This window comes from Ictalurus punctatus, chromosome 6 (genome assembly GCF_001660625.3).
Source record: "Ictalurus punctatus breed USDA103 chromosome 6, Coco_2.0, whole genome shotgun sequence".
NCBI lineage: Eukaryota > Metazoa > Chordata > Actinopteri > Siluriformes > Ictaluridae > Ictalurus > Ictalurus punctatus.
The window spans coordinates 17,620,453-17,638,642 of NC_030421.2; the positions used below are offsets into that span (position 1 = coordinate 17,620,453).

General features: G+C 39.8%; 1 protein-coding gene across 1 annotated transcript; it reads left to right on the top strand.

The window, feature by feature from the left end:
- Window positions 1–109: 109 nt before the first annotated feature.
- On the top strand, window positions 110–9,551 carry lrrc58b (leucine rich repeat containing 58b). The gene is made up of 4 exons (XM_017470162.3): window positions 110–769; window positions 7,274–7,402; window positions 8,139–8,416; window positions 8,925–9,551. The coding sequence occupies exons 1-4, from the start codon at window positions 312–314 to the stop codon at window positions 9,116–9,118; spliced, it is 1,059 nt and encodes a 352-aa protein (XP_017325651.1). The 5' UTR covers window positions 110–311; the 3' UTR covers window positions 9,119–9,551.
- The last annotated feature ends 8,639 nt before the right edge of the window (window positions 9,552–18,190 follow it).

Below are 18,190 nucleotides of genomic sequence, written 5' to 3' on the forward strand. Positions count from 1 at the left end.
ATCTTAGTGTGTAAAAAATGCAGTAAAAAAGTTGCTCCTTGTGCTAAGAGAAAGAGTTAATGTATTGTGGGCGTGGTGACGGAGTGACGTCCAAACCCTGGAACCTGAATTACACAATGTTTCCCGTTGAGTTGAGAGATGTGTTATGCAGTTATACAGGTTTCGGTGGTTACATCAGGTTATACAGTTTAATTCCAGTGCATGCAGTGTGGAAATACACAGTATTATGAGCTTTTAAGTGGGTGGAAGAACTGGGGAAAACTGGTCATGTTTTAAAAGGCAGCTAGCTTTTATTATTTATACATAAAACAATGGATGGCGTGGAAGGAGCTGAAGGTGGAGAAAACGTGTTGGATTTGTCCCATTTGAACTTAAACAGTGTGAATTTTGAGACTCTGAGTGAAAAACGGAGGACGGAAACAACCGAGCTTCACCTCAGCTATAACAGACTGGCGGCACTTCCGGTCTCCATCAGCCGCTTCACGAGCCTCGAATTTCTGGACGTGAGTAATAATGGACTGTCGATCCTGAGCGACGCCGTTACCGGTCTGACCCGACTCAAGACTTTCATCGCCAAAAACAACCGCCTGGATGAGTTCTCTCTGCCCAAAGACCTCAGCTCGTTACAGAGGCTCGAGGTGGTCAATCTCAGCGGGAACCGCTTCGAGGAGATCCCCAAACAACTGCTGCAGTTACAGCGACTACACTCACTGTCCTTGGGGGGAAACCGCCTCAAACATATCCCTCCTGAGATAGACATCCTCACCAGGTCTGTATCTTATACATAAAATATACATTACATTCATATATCACACCCAAACACATCCCTCCTGAGATAGACATCCTCACCAGGTCTGTATCTTATACATAAAATATACATTACATTCATATATCACACCCAAACACATCCCTCCTGAGATAAACTGGTAAGCGCGCACACACACACACACACACACACACACACACACACACACAGGGCCATCTACATGATGTAAAAGAAACCATGATTCATCAGACCAGGCCACCTCTTTCCATTGCTCCATGGTCCAGTTCTGATGTTCACGTGCCCATTGTTGGTGCTTTTGGTGGTGGACAGGAGTCGGCACGGGCGCTCTGACCGCTTTGTGCCTACGCATCAATCTGTGATGCGCTGTGAGTCCTGACATCTTTCTTTCATAGCCAGCATGAACTTTTTCAGGAATTTGTGCTACACTAGCTCTTCTCTGGGATTGGAACAAACAGGCTAGCCTTTGCTCCCCACTCGCATCAGTGAGCATTGGACCCTGTCACTGGTTCACTAGTTGTCCTTCATTGGACAACTTTTGTTAGGTACTAACCTCTGTATACTGGGAAGTGTATACTGTAGACCTGCCGTTTACACAATTTGGCCCTTGTCAAAGTTGCTCAGATCCTTACACTTATAATTTTTCCTGATTCCAACACGTCAAGTTCAAGAACTGACTGTTCACTTGCTCCTTAATCTATCCCAACCCTTGACAGGTGCTAATGTAATGAGATAATCGATGTTATTCATGTGACCTGTCAGTGGTTTAAATGTTATGGCTGATTGGTGTATAATATACATTACATTCATATCTCATACTTGTACACATCCCTCCTGAGAGCCTCCCCAGGTCTGTATCTTATATATAATATACATTTCTATATCACACTCACACTCATCCCTCCTGGGTTAGACAGCCTCACCAGGTCGGTATCATATACAGTTATAGGCAAAAAAGCACGTATACTCTCCTTTCCGTCTCTGTATTTATTTATACACCTTTAGGTGTATATATAGGTACACCGTTCTAACTTCCACAATTATTAAGAGGGTAATTAGCAGCCAGGTGTTACTAATGAAATGCAAAAGATTAGTTAGTCATCAATAAGTGTGAGTACCTCTATAAAAGATGAACTTTTGTCAGTTTGGAGCACTCAGGTGTGTGTCTACATCATGCCAAGAAGAAATGACATCAGCCATGACCTCCATGATGCAATTGTTGCTGCTCATGAATCTGGGAAGGGTTATAAGGCCATCTCCAAACAATTTGAAATTCACCATTCTACAGTGAGAAGGATTGTTTACAAATGGAGAGACTTCAAGACATTTGCCAGTCTTCCCAGGAGTGAGCGTCCCAGCAAATTGAGTCCAAGGTCAGACCGTTGAATGTTCAGAGATATAAAGAAAACCCCAAGAGAGGGACCAATCATGTGACCTAAAGACTAAACAAGCATGGCTTTCATGGTAGGGTGGCTAGGAAAAAGCCCCTCCTCTCCAAAGTGAACATGGAGCATGCCTTAGGTTTGCAAAATTGCATCTGAACAAAACACCCAAGTTTTGGAACAATGTCCTTTGGACTGATGTCTGAAAGATCGTGTTGGATTTTGTATTTAGCTCCATCTCCAGAATTTCTTCCTGTTCCAAAACCGCTAATTAATGACCTGTCACCATGCACAGAGCAAAAACACCCATTTTTAAACATTTCTACTGCTGAAGTAAGAGTCAGAGCAGAGTATGAAATTAAGACCTACACTGTTACTATAAGCTATACTATATATATAATACTATTAGACACGCTGAGAGTTAATCCCACAGTTGGTGTGTCACTGTGTTTGTCCTACTTGGCATTCTGCTGCTGCCTCCTCGGTCTCCTCCACTGTCCGAGTAACAAGCCTCGGCAAGGCAAGGGTTTTCCTTATAGCCGTGGAGAATCAGGAGAACGTACGCACGTAGCTCAGTGACACATCCACCCTGACAACATTTTGTGAACCCTGTGACTTTTTTTTTTTTAGTTATTATACCACAGTGCTGTTGAATTCTCAAACGATTGGGCAGAGAGTGGTGATTCGGTTTCTATAACAGCAGCTCTGACAGTAGTGTGGCCTGCTGGACACATCACAGATTTATTTGAACTCTTCGGCTGTGTTGGATTCAGTATGTAATTTTGTGTTACTCCTTTTAACCCATTTCTTTCCTAGCCATTATCACACTTCTTTTTGGAATATATGGAATATAGACTTTGTTTACCTGAAACCATGTCTTGTTTACGAGTCAAATAAGGACATTTGATGTATTATTTGCACTTATAGTCAAAACCAGAATCAAACATGATAATCAAAGACTGTGTCAAATATGTGTCAAAATACTTGTTTTGACATCATTTCAGTGTTCTCCCCAAACTACATCTGCGCTGTTTCAAAACTGACCGATATGATTTTCTTTATAAAGAAAAGACAGAAAACAGATTAAATGACGAACAAACCACATTTACATTGCAAACATCAAATATTCTGACAGGGTAAAAGATCAAATGAGATCATTTTAATATCTCACATGTATGTGTTTTCATGCACAAGAGTGGTATTGTGTGGTAAGGACTTGCAAATATATTTACTGAATTTGTGGCACACAATGCTGGTCTACACATTCCTTGGGGCACAGAGTTGGCATCTCTTCCTGTTCTTTTCATGGGGCAGCTGCTGGGGTGGCAGAGCATGCATCCTGTACATCCCTCACCAATCTGGTAGAAGTCGGTGTGCAAGGGAGGCACTGTCGTCTTTCAATATTAGGAGTCACCGTAGCTCTCCTTAGCTTTTCTGGGAAGAGCCTTGTCCCCTAGTTCCATACTGTCCACACTGCAGAGGAGTTGTAGGTCCCAGGCTGTCCACACTGCAGAGGAGTTGTGGGTCCCAGGCTGTCCACACTGCAGAGGAGTTGTAGGTCCCAGGCTGTCCACACTGCAGAGGAGTTGTAGGTCCCAGGCTGTCCACACTGCAGAGGAGATGTAGGTCCCAGGCTGTCCACACTGCAGAGGAGATGTAGGTCCCAGGCTGTCCACACTGCAGAGGAGATGTAGGTCCCAGGCTGTCCACACTGCAGAGGAGTTGTAGGCAGCCTTCTAAGATGTTCTAGAACACCACCATGGGCCAGTGGATGGGCACTTGAGGGGGAATGAAGACCACATTAAATTTCCATTCTTCATTGTGAAGGTGCAGAATGAAATGTGAGCATGGCAGCCCCAACATATTCGTAGCTCACAGCTAGGGGGAAAAAAATAGTTGGATCATGTTGTAACACAATTTTCCTACAGCAAACAGATTCAATGTTGTGGTTGTTGTTTTGTTTGTTTGTTTTTGTAAGGTGAGCTTCCCATGGTAGAGTATAGGATCCCAAGAACATTTGTGAGTCTCTCCAGGGTTTCGTGATTTTGCAAAATCAAGTAAACTCCGCAATATTCAGAGGAACTTTAAATTTTTCTAAATTACCAGAGTTCCCACAGATTTGGGCCAAGACACATCATGTGATGTCATCACAACGCGCGTTCAGCCAAAGCCCTCTTCGATTCACCTGCGTCGAACATGAGTACAGCAAAAAGCTCTCATTTACCAACAAACCTCACTGCGAAAGACAGTGCAAAACAATTTTGTGTAATTGCATTTTCACAAATTTAAGTAATTTTCATGAAAAAAGCACAAATAAAAATAAAAAAGACACAGCAAAAAAAAAAAGACACAGCAAAATCAAGCAATTTTGGCCGCAACAACCAAAAAAAAAAAACCTGTGAGATCCCGTATGAACTGGACTCTGATAAGGGGTCAGACACAGTGTTGTGTGTGAGTGAAAGAGAGATGTAAGAAATCATTTTCCCTCCATGAGAGCAGCATGTGAACATTTGTGACTGCTCTCAATAAACCTTATCTTAATGTCTCCATGTCATACTGACACACACACACACACACACACACACACACACACACACACACACACACACACACACACACACACACACACACACACACACACACACACACACACACACACAGAGAGACAGAGACAAGCTCTGACTGGCTTCCAAATCTCCAAACTTTATAACCCATCACTGATCCAGGAGACGTTTTACTTTTATCTTCAGATGTTTCTCAACGTCTGTGACTTGTTTTATTGATTTATGAAATAGGAATCGCTGAGTGCAGGTTGCTGACCTTTTGGATAAAGTCAGTTTGATTTTGTACTGAGAGGTGACTTGTTGGTGTTGGTGAATGTTTGCAACAGTCAAAAAAAGGGGTGGATTGGTGGTTAAGGATCTGGGTTACTGAGCAGAAGGTCAGGGGTTCAAGCCCCAGCACTGCCAAGCTGCCTCTGTTGGGTCCTTGAGCAAGGCCCTTAAACCCTCTCTGCTCCAGGGGCTCTGTAATATGGCTGACCCTGCGCTCTGACCCAAACCTCCTAACATGCTGGGGTATGTGAAGTAAAGAATTTCACTGTGCTGTAATGTATACATGACCAATAAAGACTCATTATCATAATCGATGCCCCAATCGTGTTGTGGCACAACAAGCTTAGATTTGATTGGATAATGTGGAGCAGAGCAGTAATTTCCCGGTCCAGTTCATAAATCGGTCAGTCTGTTTTCAGTTTTTTAACAAAGGTGAAATGGGTACAAGAAAGAACAATAAGAACTTTTATTTTTCCAGTCCGAACAGACAGACCAATTTGCATATTTGGAAGTCGCATTAATGGTAAGTAGTTTTCAGTTTGCTCTTGCTCTTGTACTGCATCTTGTATTGATTTACCATTTGATGAAACTATCATAGTTGGTTAAGTGAAGTCCAAGTGCACTAGGTGAAGTGCAGGCTACTGGGTCAAGAACACACAATGTGAAATGGCCTTTATTTCATTACCACTTTTTATAATTATGCAATAATAGTAAAGATAATAACTAGAATAATAAGGAGACAAATATAAAAATGTCAATTAAAAAAAAAACCCTTTTCTCTGGCTCTTAAAAGAAAATAATCATACCCTTTTTTTTCCCCAATCAACATATTTATTTTATTTTTTTTTTGGCTTTTATGGCTCTGACAGCTGAAAAGTTTCCCGACCTCTGATCTAAACGCTAAACTAAATACATTTTTTGTATACATTATAAATTATTGAACAGTAGGTGTGTAATAATACTCTTTGGTCACGATTTAATTCGATTCATTTCTCAGAATGTTTTGAATGAAGAAAAAATGATGACCTGAATAAACTCCTTTTAACTGCCTAGATTTCTAAAAGAAAAAATAAATAAATCGCTATGATGAGAGATTTAATATTGTAAACAAAATGTAACCAAGTTCACCATGTCTTAAAAATAAATCAATAAAATGACAAATTCTGACTGAAAAAATGTTGATTGAATAAACAAAGTCTCTGACCTGGGGACTTTGAAAATGTTCGATTGCAACATAATGAGCTCCGTAGCAGTGCCTGAAGTGTCAATTTATCTGGAAATAGAGTTCCAAGTAAGCTAAAATGCCCAAAGTCTGTGGCCTCTGGTGTTGTTTGAAAGCTACTGACGAGCTCTTTTTAACTGTTATAAGGTGGCCGTGTAACTGTATAACGTATAATGCATGGAAATTAGCATTGAATGTTATAAGTACTGAATATGTTAGTAAAATCTTCTATTGTGTAGATTATAACATGGCCTCTTTGACTTTGTTTTCAGATGAAAGCAAAAAAAAAAAAAAAAAACCATCTGTCACTTAAAGAAAAACAAGCTTTTTCATGAATGAGAAGCTTGTAGGTGGTGTTTACTCTTTCACCCGCAGTTGTGCGCCCTCTGCTGGCTGTAAAGTGTAATGTTTGTGCATGGTTTGCATGAATCTCGATTCTCAGTTCCTTATGGTATTAGTACTTGTACTTTGACACAGGTGACATTTTGGAAGCTGATTGTTTGTATGATTGTGTCAGACTGCTGTCTCACCCCTCACGTAGGCTTTAATTTTATAGAAAATATTCAGGTTAGTGCAGAACTGCAGTGCTGAGTTTGGGTCAGAACATGCACGTGCACACACGCACGCACACACACTTGTCCCTTTGGGCCACATTACACCCTAGGTCAGTCCATTAGTGAGACCTGCCCTATTTCTTCTTGTGTGTGTGAGGGGGGAGCATTGATTGTAGAGACTCGGCTCGCCGACCTCTGCAGGAGAATGGGTCATTGATGCAGAAGTGAATGGCTGTGTTCAAGGAGAGAAACACTGCGGGCTCAAGAGAATAGAGAAAGCCGGACGGCTCACACACGCCCCCCCCCATCTCTTTCTCCCTGTTTCTTCCATTATCAGACGTTTTTTGATTCCATCTCCTGCCCCGTCTCTGATCACGTATTAAAGTGCACTGGGTATGATCTCGGAAGGAGGCACACACACACCATAGTCACTTATAATAGTTTACAGTTCTAATAGTGTCACTGATTTTTTGTGTGTGTGTGTGTGTCTCCTGCAGTTTGGAGCTGCTGTATTTAGGAGGAAACATGATCTCATCAATCCCAGTGGAGCTGGCCAACCTGCCTGTGCTCAGTTACTTGGCTCTGTGTGACAACCGCATCCAGAGCATCCCACCACAGTTCACCAGGTACACACACGCATACCTTTTTGATTTCTTTAGTACTGTGCATAGTGAAAGGCACTTGGTTAACAGGGTTGTCTGTGCTCATCATGTTTTCTTTTTTTTGTTTTTGCTCTGTCATTCATCCTCGTCGGTCTTCCTTTTGTTTCCAACCCATTCTTTGTCCACTTTCTCTCTCTCACTCCTTTCGGTATCTCTTTTTCTGTCTCAGTTTCTCTTTCTCTCTCTCTCTCCTTCTCTGTCGGTTTATTTCTGTTTCTCTCTCTTGCTCTCCCTCTGCCTTACTCTGTCTGTCTCTCACTCGCTCTCTTCATTTCTCCCCTCTCTCTCGATCTCTTTTTCTCGCTCTGTTCCACTGTCTATGCTCAATGTCTCAATCTTGTTCCCTGTCTCCCAGTGTCTTGCCCTCTGTCACTCACTCTCTCTGCCTGTTTCTTTCTGTTTCTCTCTCTCTGTCTTCTGCTGTTTCCCTCTCCCTCTGTCTCCCCCTATCTCTCGCTCACTCTCTCCTGCCTCTGTCCCTCTCTGTCAGTCTGCCTCTCTGTTCTTTCTCTCCTCCTCATTCTCTCTCTCTCTCTGTTCAGTAATAGGTTTTATAGGCATGACCTTATGGAGTTACAGAACTGTTATTAACAAACGCATTTAGTTTTGAATTGAATTGTTATAATAAATGCAATAGTAACGATAAATTATAAAGCTCAATAAGACTCTCTCTCTCTCTCTTGCTTACTCCATTCTCAAGGCTCCACTCCCTGCGTTCTCTCAGTCTCCATAATAATCTCCTGACCTATTTGCCGCGTGAAATCCTTAGCCTAGTGCAGCTTCAGGAGCTCAGTCTCCGTGGCAACCCACTGGTCGTGCGCTTCATTAAGGACATGACCTATGACCCCCCGTCGCTACTGGAGCTGGCAGGTCGCACCGTTAAAACGCGTAACCTCCGCTACTCGGAGCAGGACCTGCCCGCGGACCTCGTCAAATACCTGGACCTGGCCAGCAAGTGCCCTAACCCCAAGTGCGGAGGTGAGACACTGAAGCGTGAGATGAGGGACAGTACCCAGTGTACGACCTTCAAAATATTAGAGTAACATGCTTGTGAGACTGGAGCAAGTGAAACCAATAGATTTTCTTTTGATATACTCTTCCTGAAATGTCCTGTTCCTCTGGAAATTACAGTGAACTTTTATTACTTCTTTTTATTTATTTATTTATTTATTTATTTATATAAAGATTACTGTTTATTAGGTATAGATTTGTACAGAATAATTTTGTCCGTGTGGGTTTCCTCCGAGTTCTCTGGTTCCCTCCTAAAATCACGCAGGTAGGTGGATTGGTGATGCTAAATTGCCCCTAGGTGTGAATAAGTGTGTAAGTATTTAAAAAAAAAAAAAAAACTAAATAGAGCCTTTGATCAGTTGAAATTGAAGTTGTACTGGAATTCCTGTCTGAAGGTCAACTGCATCTGAGGAGATTTCTCTCAAGTGTACTGTATAAGACGACTGAAAGTATGCATGTGTCACTTCCCCTGCAGGTGTGTACTTTGACTCGTGCGTGCGCCACATCAAGTTTGTGGACTTTTGCGGGAAGTACCGGCTGCCGCTCATGCACTACCTGTGCTCCCCAGAATGCACCTCTCCCTGCAGCTCCAACCCTCAGAGCGACGCAGACTCGGACGACGACCAGTCCGTCCCGGCCGATCGGCTGCAGAGAGTGTTGCTGGGGTAGCACGCTCACACACACACGCTCTCCTACACTCTCACACTCTCCTACACTCTCACACTCTCTCTCTCTCTCTCTCTCTCTGACGCTCTCTCTGTCTGACTCTCTATCTCTCTCTTGCTGTCTCTCTCTCTCGCTCTGACAGCTCCAGCTTCTTCAAAAGCACTGAATTTCACAGCCCACCTGATTCAGTCTGTCAACTAAAGCCAAAAATGCTTTTTATTTTCACTCCAGTACATTGACCCTGCCATCCCTCTCCCATTGCTCCATCTTAAGATCTATTTCAGTTCTTATTAGCTCACGTGAAGTTTGGTAGCTGAGCCTAGGCATGGCGTGAATGTAAAACGAAGTTACTGCAGTCTGCTGAAATTCCGCCTTTTCATAAAATATAAGATTTTATGACATTGCTGCATTAAAAGCAAACTAGCTAAAAAAAAAACAACAACGTACAATTCAGTCTCTTCAGCTGCGGCTTTCTTCACTCAATGTCTTGTGCTGTAGGTTGCCACTGTTTCGCCGTTTTTCCCCTCACGCTCGCTATCCACGACCAAATTCTCTGGTGGTTACACATTGCCAGAGACAATTATTACGCACACAGTAACAACACTGAGCCTCATTTATCAACCTGTATACGAACAGATTTATTTATTTATTTACTCATGCTCCTGAGTGCGTGTGCATGTGTATGAAGAATAACTAATGTAACCCTCGACTTTAAGTGATGTCATTAGCACAGATTACCGCACGTGTATATCTGGAATATATATTGTCGAGGTTAAATTGCTTATGTTGTTCACGTTTATAGCGTTCAGCAGACACTCCTTATCCAGATTGACGTACAGAAGAGCTTTGGAGTCTCTATCAAAAACACGTCCTTGTGTTAATTCACTAGGTCTGGGACTAAGAGTACCACTGAAAACATTTTTATGAAAAGCAGTCATTGTATATTACTGGCGTTAGTTAAAAACTATGAAAAATAAAGCACGTGAGACAGCGCAACCGCATAAATTAAGACAAATAAAACGAATCATTCAGTTATGATAAAAGAAACAGCGGCGTAAACCATAAACAAATGCCTTATCTGATAGCATATTTAAATCTTGCTTATTATTATTACATATTATTGAATGTTTTATTATGTTTATTGGCATTGAAGTGAGTCAAAATAACTTACACTTCTTCATTTCAGAGTTGACCCTTTTATGGAGTTTATGCAAATGTGCTGTGTTGGGAGCACTATTTGCACTTCTGGAGGGAAAAATGTAGTACGGTTTGGCTTCTACAAACGTTTACACACAGTATTTTGATTAAAGATCGATAAACGAGGCCCAATGTTTATTGAGATGCTCCGGTTGTTGTCATGGTGATGTTTTTCATTTCAAGAGCAGCAGCATGTTCGCCGGCAATCGAAACACGTTTTCGGATTACACGCCAACTCCGAAGTCGAGTCTTTCGAGGGTGTGTTAAAAACCGTACTGAAACACATTTTGGGAGAGCTGTCCTACACATGCCTAATATCTCTCGGTACAGTTGTGCCTAAAAGTTTGCATACCCCTTGCAGAATCTGCTCGATCTTAATAATGTTAACAAAATAATAGGGATCATTAAAATGCAATGTTCTTTTATTTTTTTATTTTTTTTAGAACTGTCTTGAAGAAGCTATTTCACATAACGGGGTAATTTTTTTTTTTTATAAATTCAGCTATTATCTTGTCTTGTGGACTATCTGTAAACATCTGCTATGTGAAATAGCTTCTTCAGGACAGCACTAAATAAAAAAAAACAACATGGGATTTTTATGATCCCTCTTATTTTGTTAACAGTATTAAGATTTAGCAGATTCTGCAAGGGGTATGCAAACTTTTGGGCACAACTGTAGCTTAACAGGAGAGACATCCGTTTCCCTTCATTTTCCTCACCAGGTAACTCTGTAGCTTTGGGTTTCAGACTGAAACGTGATGCACTACAGAGTTTTCTTGCCTTTTCTACCTGTTGATGTTTTCTTACACCACTAGGGGCCACGTGGTGCTAAAATTGTGACTCTGGCAATAAAGAATCCTTAGAGACGCATCGATAATTATTATAATTTTTTTTTTAGATACGTTTTTTAGTACTCGCCGATAGTGATACTGATACCAGAATGACTAACCGACTTATTAATGAATCAGGGGTGTTTTATAACATGTTATTTAGCTCTGTTTGTGTTCTGCTTTCGATAGTGGCCGTGAAAAGCGCACAAGTGTGTATTCATGCACTTACACTTCTAGGCTTGTTCCAAATAATATTAGGTAGTTAGGCAGATTTTAAATGAAGTGTCGTTAGCTAGCTCGATTAGTTACCTTGGATCGAGTAGTGTTGCAGAGGAGAAGAGCAGGGACTTGTTTCACTTCGGGAAAGCTCTTCTGTACAGCTGTTAGAAATGTATGTTTGATTGTTTTCATTTCCATCAGAATCCATTCATCCTGTCAAGACCAACATACTGGCAAAGAGCTGTTATTTTCACTCTCCTCGCGGTGTTTTTTTTTTTTTTTCTCACCCAACTAGCGTTTGCTGTTTCTACTTGTATTGTAGGAAAATGCTGTAATTCCTCTGCTTGATATTTTACACAGTCTGCAGTGCTCTGCTTAGATTGCTGTCAATATTCACGAAATGCGTTCATATCGCTGTCTGTTTGTGTCATCTGTTCATTAGTGCGATAACGTACACTTAGAACCTTTTTACAAATACAAGTAAATGGGCACTAGGTATTACTTATTGTTATTATTAGAGGTATTGATGCGTCCCCAGTTTATTTAAACCAGGGTGCCTTGGTATATGTGTAGGAAATATAATGTTTGCTCTTACAGCCTTTTTTCTGCTGTGTGTGACTCTGTAGTTGTTGATTGATTGTATACGCACATATCTTTTAGATTTTTGAATCTAACAATTAGACTGTGAATTTAAAAAAATACTGTTTGAAGTAAAGTTTATAATATTGCTAATATTGATATTGATACAATATTGGTACATTGGTATATTATTGACGTTATTGATAACATGTCAAAGCGTGAGTGTGTGTGTGTGTGTGTGTGTGTGTGTTAGAGATCAGGAAATTGTACCCCTGTGGCCTTGTAGGTGCTTCTCTGAGGCCTTTAACAACGTATGGTTGCAGACATCTTTCTTTTATGTCACGTTTTGTGTCTTCGCTGTCTATTAAGATAACTGTTACATCCCTTTTACAAGCTAAACCTATTAACCCGAGGAGGGCCTAAGCAGAATATGGTAAAAAAAAAAAAAATTCTGAGGTATTACGATCTGACATTTATTCAATGTGAAACTTTTTTTTTTTCTGAACAATTTAAACTGCAATTATTTTCACCTTCAGTCAAAAATCCTGAAATATTTTCATTTAAAAGATTCAAAACATTTCAAGACATGAGGCGGGAATGGATAAATGTTCAAGAACACGTTTTTCTAAACATGTATTTAATTGTACTTATTGTCCATTTGCTTATCTAGTACTACTCAGTAGTCAGTCTCAAAGGCATTATTAGGCATTATTTTAAATGGTTATTTTAAAGTCAAGACTGACTGTAGCACATAAAAATTTGGCTCATTACACGTAACATTGAGCTCCATTTTTATTTTATTTAACACGCGATATTAACGACTAGGCAACCAAATGTGATTTTTAATCTGGAACTCACTGTGTATTGCTTTTGTATCAATTACCCCCATCACTTGTTCTGCATCTCCTTATATATATAAATCTAATATAAAGGAGATGTAGAACTAGTGATAATAGTGTAAAAGTGTAGTGATGACTAATTCTGCCTTCCTTATTTTAAATAATTTTTATATAATTTTATATATAATATAAATTTTATATATAATTTTATATAAATTTATATATATATATATATATATATATATATATAGATATATATATATATATATATATATATATATATATATATATATAAATTTAAACTGAGTAAGGCAGAATTAGTCATCACTACACTTTCCTCTAATGTGTAGAAAATGCACTTTGTCACCTAATATATTAAAGGAATAATAAAGTGTTTTATTAAAAAAAAAAATTTTGTTGTTGTTGTTGGCTTTACTTTACCATCTTGTTATGAGCAGAAATTACCCAAAATGTACTGCAATCTTTTGCGACTTTTGAAAAATAAGCTGAGAATCTGTTTCTACAGTAAACATGTACAGTACCGTACATTCTGATATACAAGCTGCAATATTGAGAAGGATAGCTTTCATATCTTGATCTGAAAGCTGTTATTAGTTCTATATGTACTGTATATGTTTATATTATTATAGTCTTTTAAAGAGATGTGGATTAGGACTCTCCTGTGTATGGATTGCAAAAACTCCTAGTAAATGTGTCTGTAATAGTGATGATAATTCAGTGATTTAGATCAAATGCCTCAGCTCACCAATAAGACTCGACACTCGGCTTCCAAACAGCTCACTGCCATTTTTTTCTATATTAGGAAAATGTTGATGTTTTGACCAGATCTTCTTTGGATGGAACTGTTTACTCCAGACCTTCTAATCAGGGGTGGTACTGAGAAATTACACTAGCGTAAAAGTATAGATCATGTTGAAAGTGAAAGTAAAGAAAGTTCTTTTTTTGTTTGTTTTTTTTAAAAAGGTTATTACTTTTAAATATATTCAAGCATCAAATAGTTTTGATTAGTAAATATTTTTTAACTGATAAAATGATGTTAGTCATGTTTTTATATGAAAAGAATCTTTGATCACTTATCTGAAACTGCTAGATGATGATATTACAATTTTGCCTGAAGACATCAATCAGTCTCTGTAGGTTTGCAATATTTACCATTAGATAGAACTAGTGTGACTTATAAAGTTATGCACATGCTTGGCTGTAGGTTTGGCTACACTGTGTAGCATGAGACGTTGGTGATGAATTGTCGCTCTACATTGATGAACTATACTGAACCAATTGGAATGTAAACTGAGCCCCAAAGTACTTTGAAGGCCTTAATAAAAATGTAAGGAGTAAAAAGTTGTTTTTTTTCCCCTTAGAAATCAGTGCAATTATTCAATTTCAGCAACACTCTTATAAAGTATAAGCACACCAAAACAATACTCAAGTTCTGTCCAACAAAACATTAGACTGTATTTTATACAATCTATTTACGTAATCAGTAAATCAGCAAGACACTACAAATGAAAAATATTCATTTGAATTCATCCTGATTACACTGCGCGAGTAATGACCTTGTCTACAGTACGTCTACAAAACATGAAAAGGAAAAAAAAAACAGCTGTAGACGATTTGGCTCTCAACATTCATCTGCAGGAGCCGACTCAAAGTCTTGACTCATTCATGAACAGCTTTCTGGTCTTCATGTGGGTTTATCTTTTTTAACAACAAATGCAGTCTTCACAGGAGAAACCCAGAGCTCAAACCAAGAACAGACATTCAGAGCTATCAATCACTCTAACAGGGCACACCTGGCCAACACTTGAAAACTTGGGTTAAAACAATGGGCGCCGTGTTTAAAGTTGTTTAACAGATCCAGATGTAAATATCAGGAAGTGAAATCTGAAATTCTGATCTATCATCACATATTCATCTTTCGATCTCAAACCCAAATGTCTTCAGTATATAGCAAAAACAAAAGAATTGGATTGCTCTTCCAGTATTTTCAGAGGGGGCTGATAGATATACAGTACTGTGCAAAAGTCTTAGGCACATGCAAAGAAATGCTGTAGAGCAAAGCTGCCTTCAAAAATAATGAAATTAAATGTTTCTCCATTTAAAAAAAAAAAATACTATAGCAGTAAACAGGAATAAATAAAACAAAGGCGATATTTGGTGTGACGACCCTTTGCGTTAAAAAAAAAAAGTACTCTCAAGTAGAGTTTGTGCAGGTTTATAAGGAAATGAGCTGTAAGTTTTACTGAGCATTTCGCAGACCAACGTAATATTGCTGGATTCTTTACTGACATACAAACATTTTTCTGTAACATTTCATTTTTTGCTGGAAAAGTAATGTTTGGAAAACTAAATCTGAAAATAAAATCTATAACAAAGCTTGTACTTAAAAAATAGGGTGCCTAAAACACTACAGCACAGCACTGTGTGTGTGTGTGTGTGTGTGTGTGTGTGTGTGTGTGTGTGTGTCCAAAACTGACAATCACACCCATATGTGGTTCTTCCCACAAAGTTTATTATAATAATAATTACTATTATTATTATAAATCTGGAATGGGATGTACAACCACTTATTGGTGTGATGGTCAGGTGTCCACAAACGTCTGGCCATATAGTGTATTTGTTCTTTCTGGGTCTGTTGTTGTTCCAGACAAACTGAGATGCTTGTCAGGTTGGAGTGTAGTTCAGTCCACTATGTGTGTGCTTAACACTGTTGTCTGCATTAGCACATGAATTCCAAACACGTCAGTGCTACTGAATATAGCAAGCTCTCCTTTTCACTTCAGTTCCCAAACCTTAGTTAATTACAACAAGCTCTTTCTCTCAACTGAGAATTCTGCCAGGAGCCACTAACACACTTTTCTTCTCATCTTTTCTTCCCACTGCACTGATGACTGAGGCTATTTAAATGTTTAAAACTATTAGAAATGTCTTTCTAGGACAGATTTGTTGTCTGGACTCTTTTTAGATGCTTGATTGGAGCTCTAAGCCTCTGTGGAATTTTCGTATCCACTTCAATTTGTGTTTGTGTGGTTTAGTGAGTGGCCCTGATATTTAGCCAACATCGACACAATGTAAACAGTTAATGTTATGTTTGACACGGGGGGCCCCCCAAGTGGTAAGACATAAAAGATCTATCGTCGGTAGATCACGAGTTCAGTTCCTGACGATTACACATTGCTGGGAGAATGGGAGTCCAAGAGAATTGGTATGTTCTCTGGGTGTCCTTCTCTGTCAATAATAACAACACTAGACAATCGCTCACGTTTATGAGTTCAAGTATGCTGGAAGGGACGTTAGGTAGGAAATGTGTTTTCCTCCAGGTATGTTGCACTTCCCTGTGGTAACCTTCATCATCCCTGTATGATAGGGCAGAGCTAGAGGGTGGGAAATAGCTGGGGATAAAATTGTAGAGAAAATGAGAGGAAAATATCCACAAAAACCAACAAAAAATCGTTTCTAGCTGCTGTTGACATTTTTTATCTTAATCTTGAGTTCACGATTTAATATGTTGTGAGAACGTCCTATTAATTATTTGGCAAGAACTTTGGCTAATGGTATATCCATGTTGAAATGATATGTACACTTACAGTACATGTACATTTATGGCATTTGGCGGACGCACTTATCCAGAGCTACTTAAAGAAGTGCTTTGAAGGTTTTATCAATAAATACATCCTGATACTGGTTCACTAGGATTTTAGTTTTTTAGTGCTAGTTTTAGTACTATATGAAGAGATAGGTCTTTAGACATGGTTTGGGAAGCCAGTGTCTCAGCTTTTCAGGCATCTAGGAGAAGTTCATTCCACCACCTAGGTGCCAGAACAGAGAAGAGTCTTGATGCGTGCCTTACTTGTACCCTGAGAGATGGTGGGTCCAGTCGAGCGGTGCTTGAGGATCAGAGGGAGCCTGGTGCAGTGGGGGTATGATAAGTGATTTGAGGTAAGTAGGTGCTGGTCCATTTTTGGCTTTATAGGCAGGCATCAGTGTTATAAATCCGATGTGGGCAGCTACAGGAAGCCAGTGGAGGGAGCGTTGCAATAGGGTGGAGTGACAGAGACTCCAGTATCGCTTTATGTGTCGTTCCAAAATTGAAATGTAATTTCAGTCACATCCATGACATTATTCAATTCATTTCTCTGTATCTCACTCAATTTAAGATATAGTAGTTGCCACAGCTTAAGTATTTCATGGCCACGAAAAAGATAATGAGACCCTTGAGTTTAATATACTCATTCGTGGCCACGTCACTTCAGCAGCTCAGAATTATTGCTTAGACAACTCAGATTATTTATTCCGTTGCCGTCTGTAGCCAGTTGTTTCCCCAGCTAAAACAACAGCGCTCAAACAATAGTACAGTATGTCATTGAAACCCAAGAGGAAAGGTGTGTCTCATGAAGGAAACCTGAGATTAAGCTGCTAATCACATGGTGAGAATATTAAGTGAAGCACTACATGATCATAGGAAGATAATAATAGTGTACAATTGGCACCGTTTTTTAACCAAAATATTTCGAACAAATGTCCCCTGGGTCCTGAAGACAAAATCCGTACAGAAGTTTGAAGATGGAAATATGATGTTGTGGTAGAGACTGTAGACCTGTGCTGCTGTAATCATAAAGACTATCCTGTGCTCATCCCAGGACTCTTATTCACAATACTGGGCTCTTGAAGCCCTGTTAGCTCGTCTCTCTGTTAACAAATATGTCAAAAATCATGGAGTTACAGTATCTCACAAAAGTGAGTACACCCCTCAGATTTTTGTAAATATTTGATTATATCTTTTCATGTGACAACACTGAAGAAATGACACTTTGCTACAATGTAAAGTAGTGAGTGTACAGCTTGTGTAACAGTGTAAATTTGCTGTCCCCTCAAAATAACTCAACACACAGCCATTAATGTCTAAACTGCTGGCAACAAAAGTGAGTATACCCCTAAGTGAAAATGTCCAAATTGGGCCCAATTAGCCATTTTCCCTCCCCGGTGTCATGTGACTTGTTAGTGTTACAAGGTCTCAGGTGTGAATGGGGAGCAGGTGTGTTAAATTTGGTGTCATCGCTCTCACACGCCCTCATACTGGTCACTGGAAGATCTGAAAAAAAGAATTGTTGCGCTACATAAAGATGGCCTAGGCTATAAGAAGATTGCCAAGACCTTGACACTGAGCTGCAGCACGGTGGCCAAGACCATACAGCGGTTTAACAGGACAGGTTCCACTCAGAACAGGCCTCGCCATGGTCGACCAAAGAAGTTGAGTGCACTTGCTCAGCATCATATCCAGAGGTTGTCTTTGGGAAAGACGTATGAGTGCTGCCAGCATTGCTGCAGAAGTTGAAGGGGTGGGGGGTCAGCCTGTCAGTGCTCAGATCATACGCCGCACACTGCATCAA

Excerpts from the sequence above, each read along its gene's own strand:
- lrrc58b (XM_017470162.3), top strand. The coding sequence starts at position 312 with ATGGATGGCGTGGAAGGAGCTGAAGGTGGAGAAAACGTGTTGGATTTG. Across the intron at positions 7,403-8,138 it reads ATCCCACCACAGTTCACCAG|GCTCCACTCCCTGCGTTCTC; the intron begins GTACACACACGC and ends TCCATTCTCAAG. Across the intron at positions 8,417-8,924 it reads CCCTAACCCCAAGTGCGGAG|GTGTGTACTTTGACTCGTGC; the intron begins GTGAGACACTGA and ends CTTCCCCTGCAG.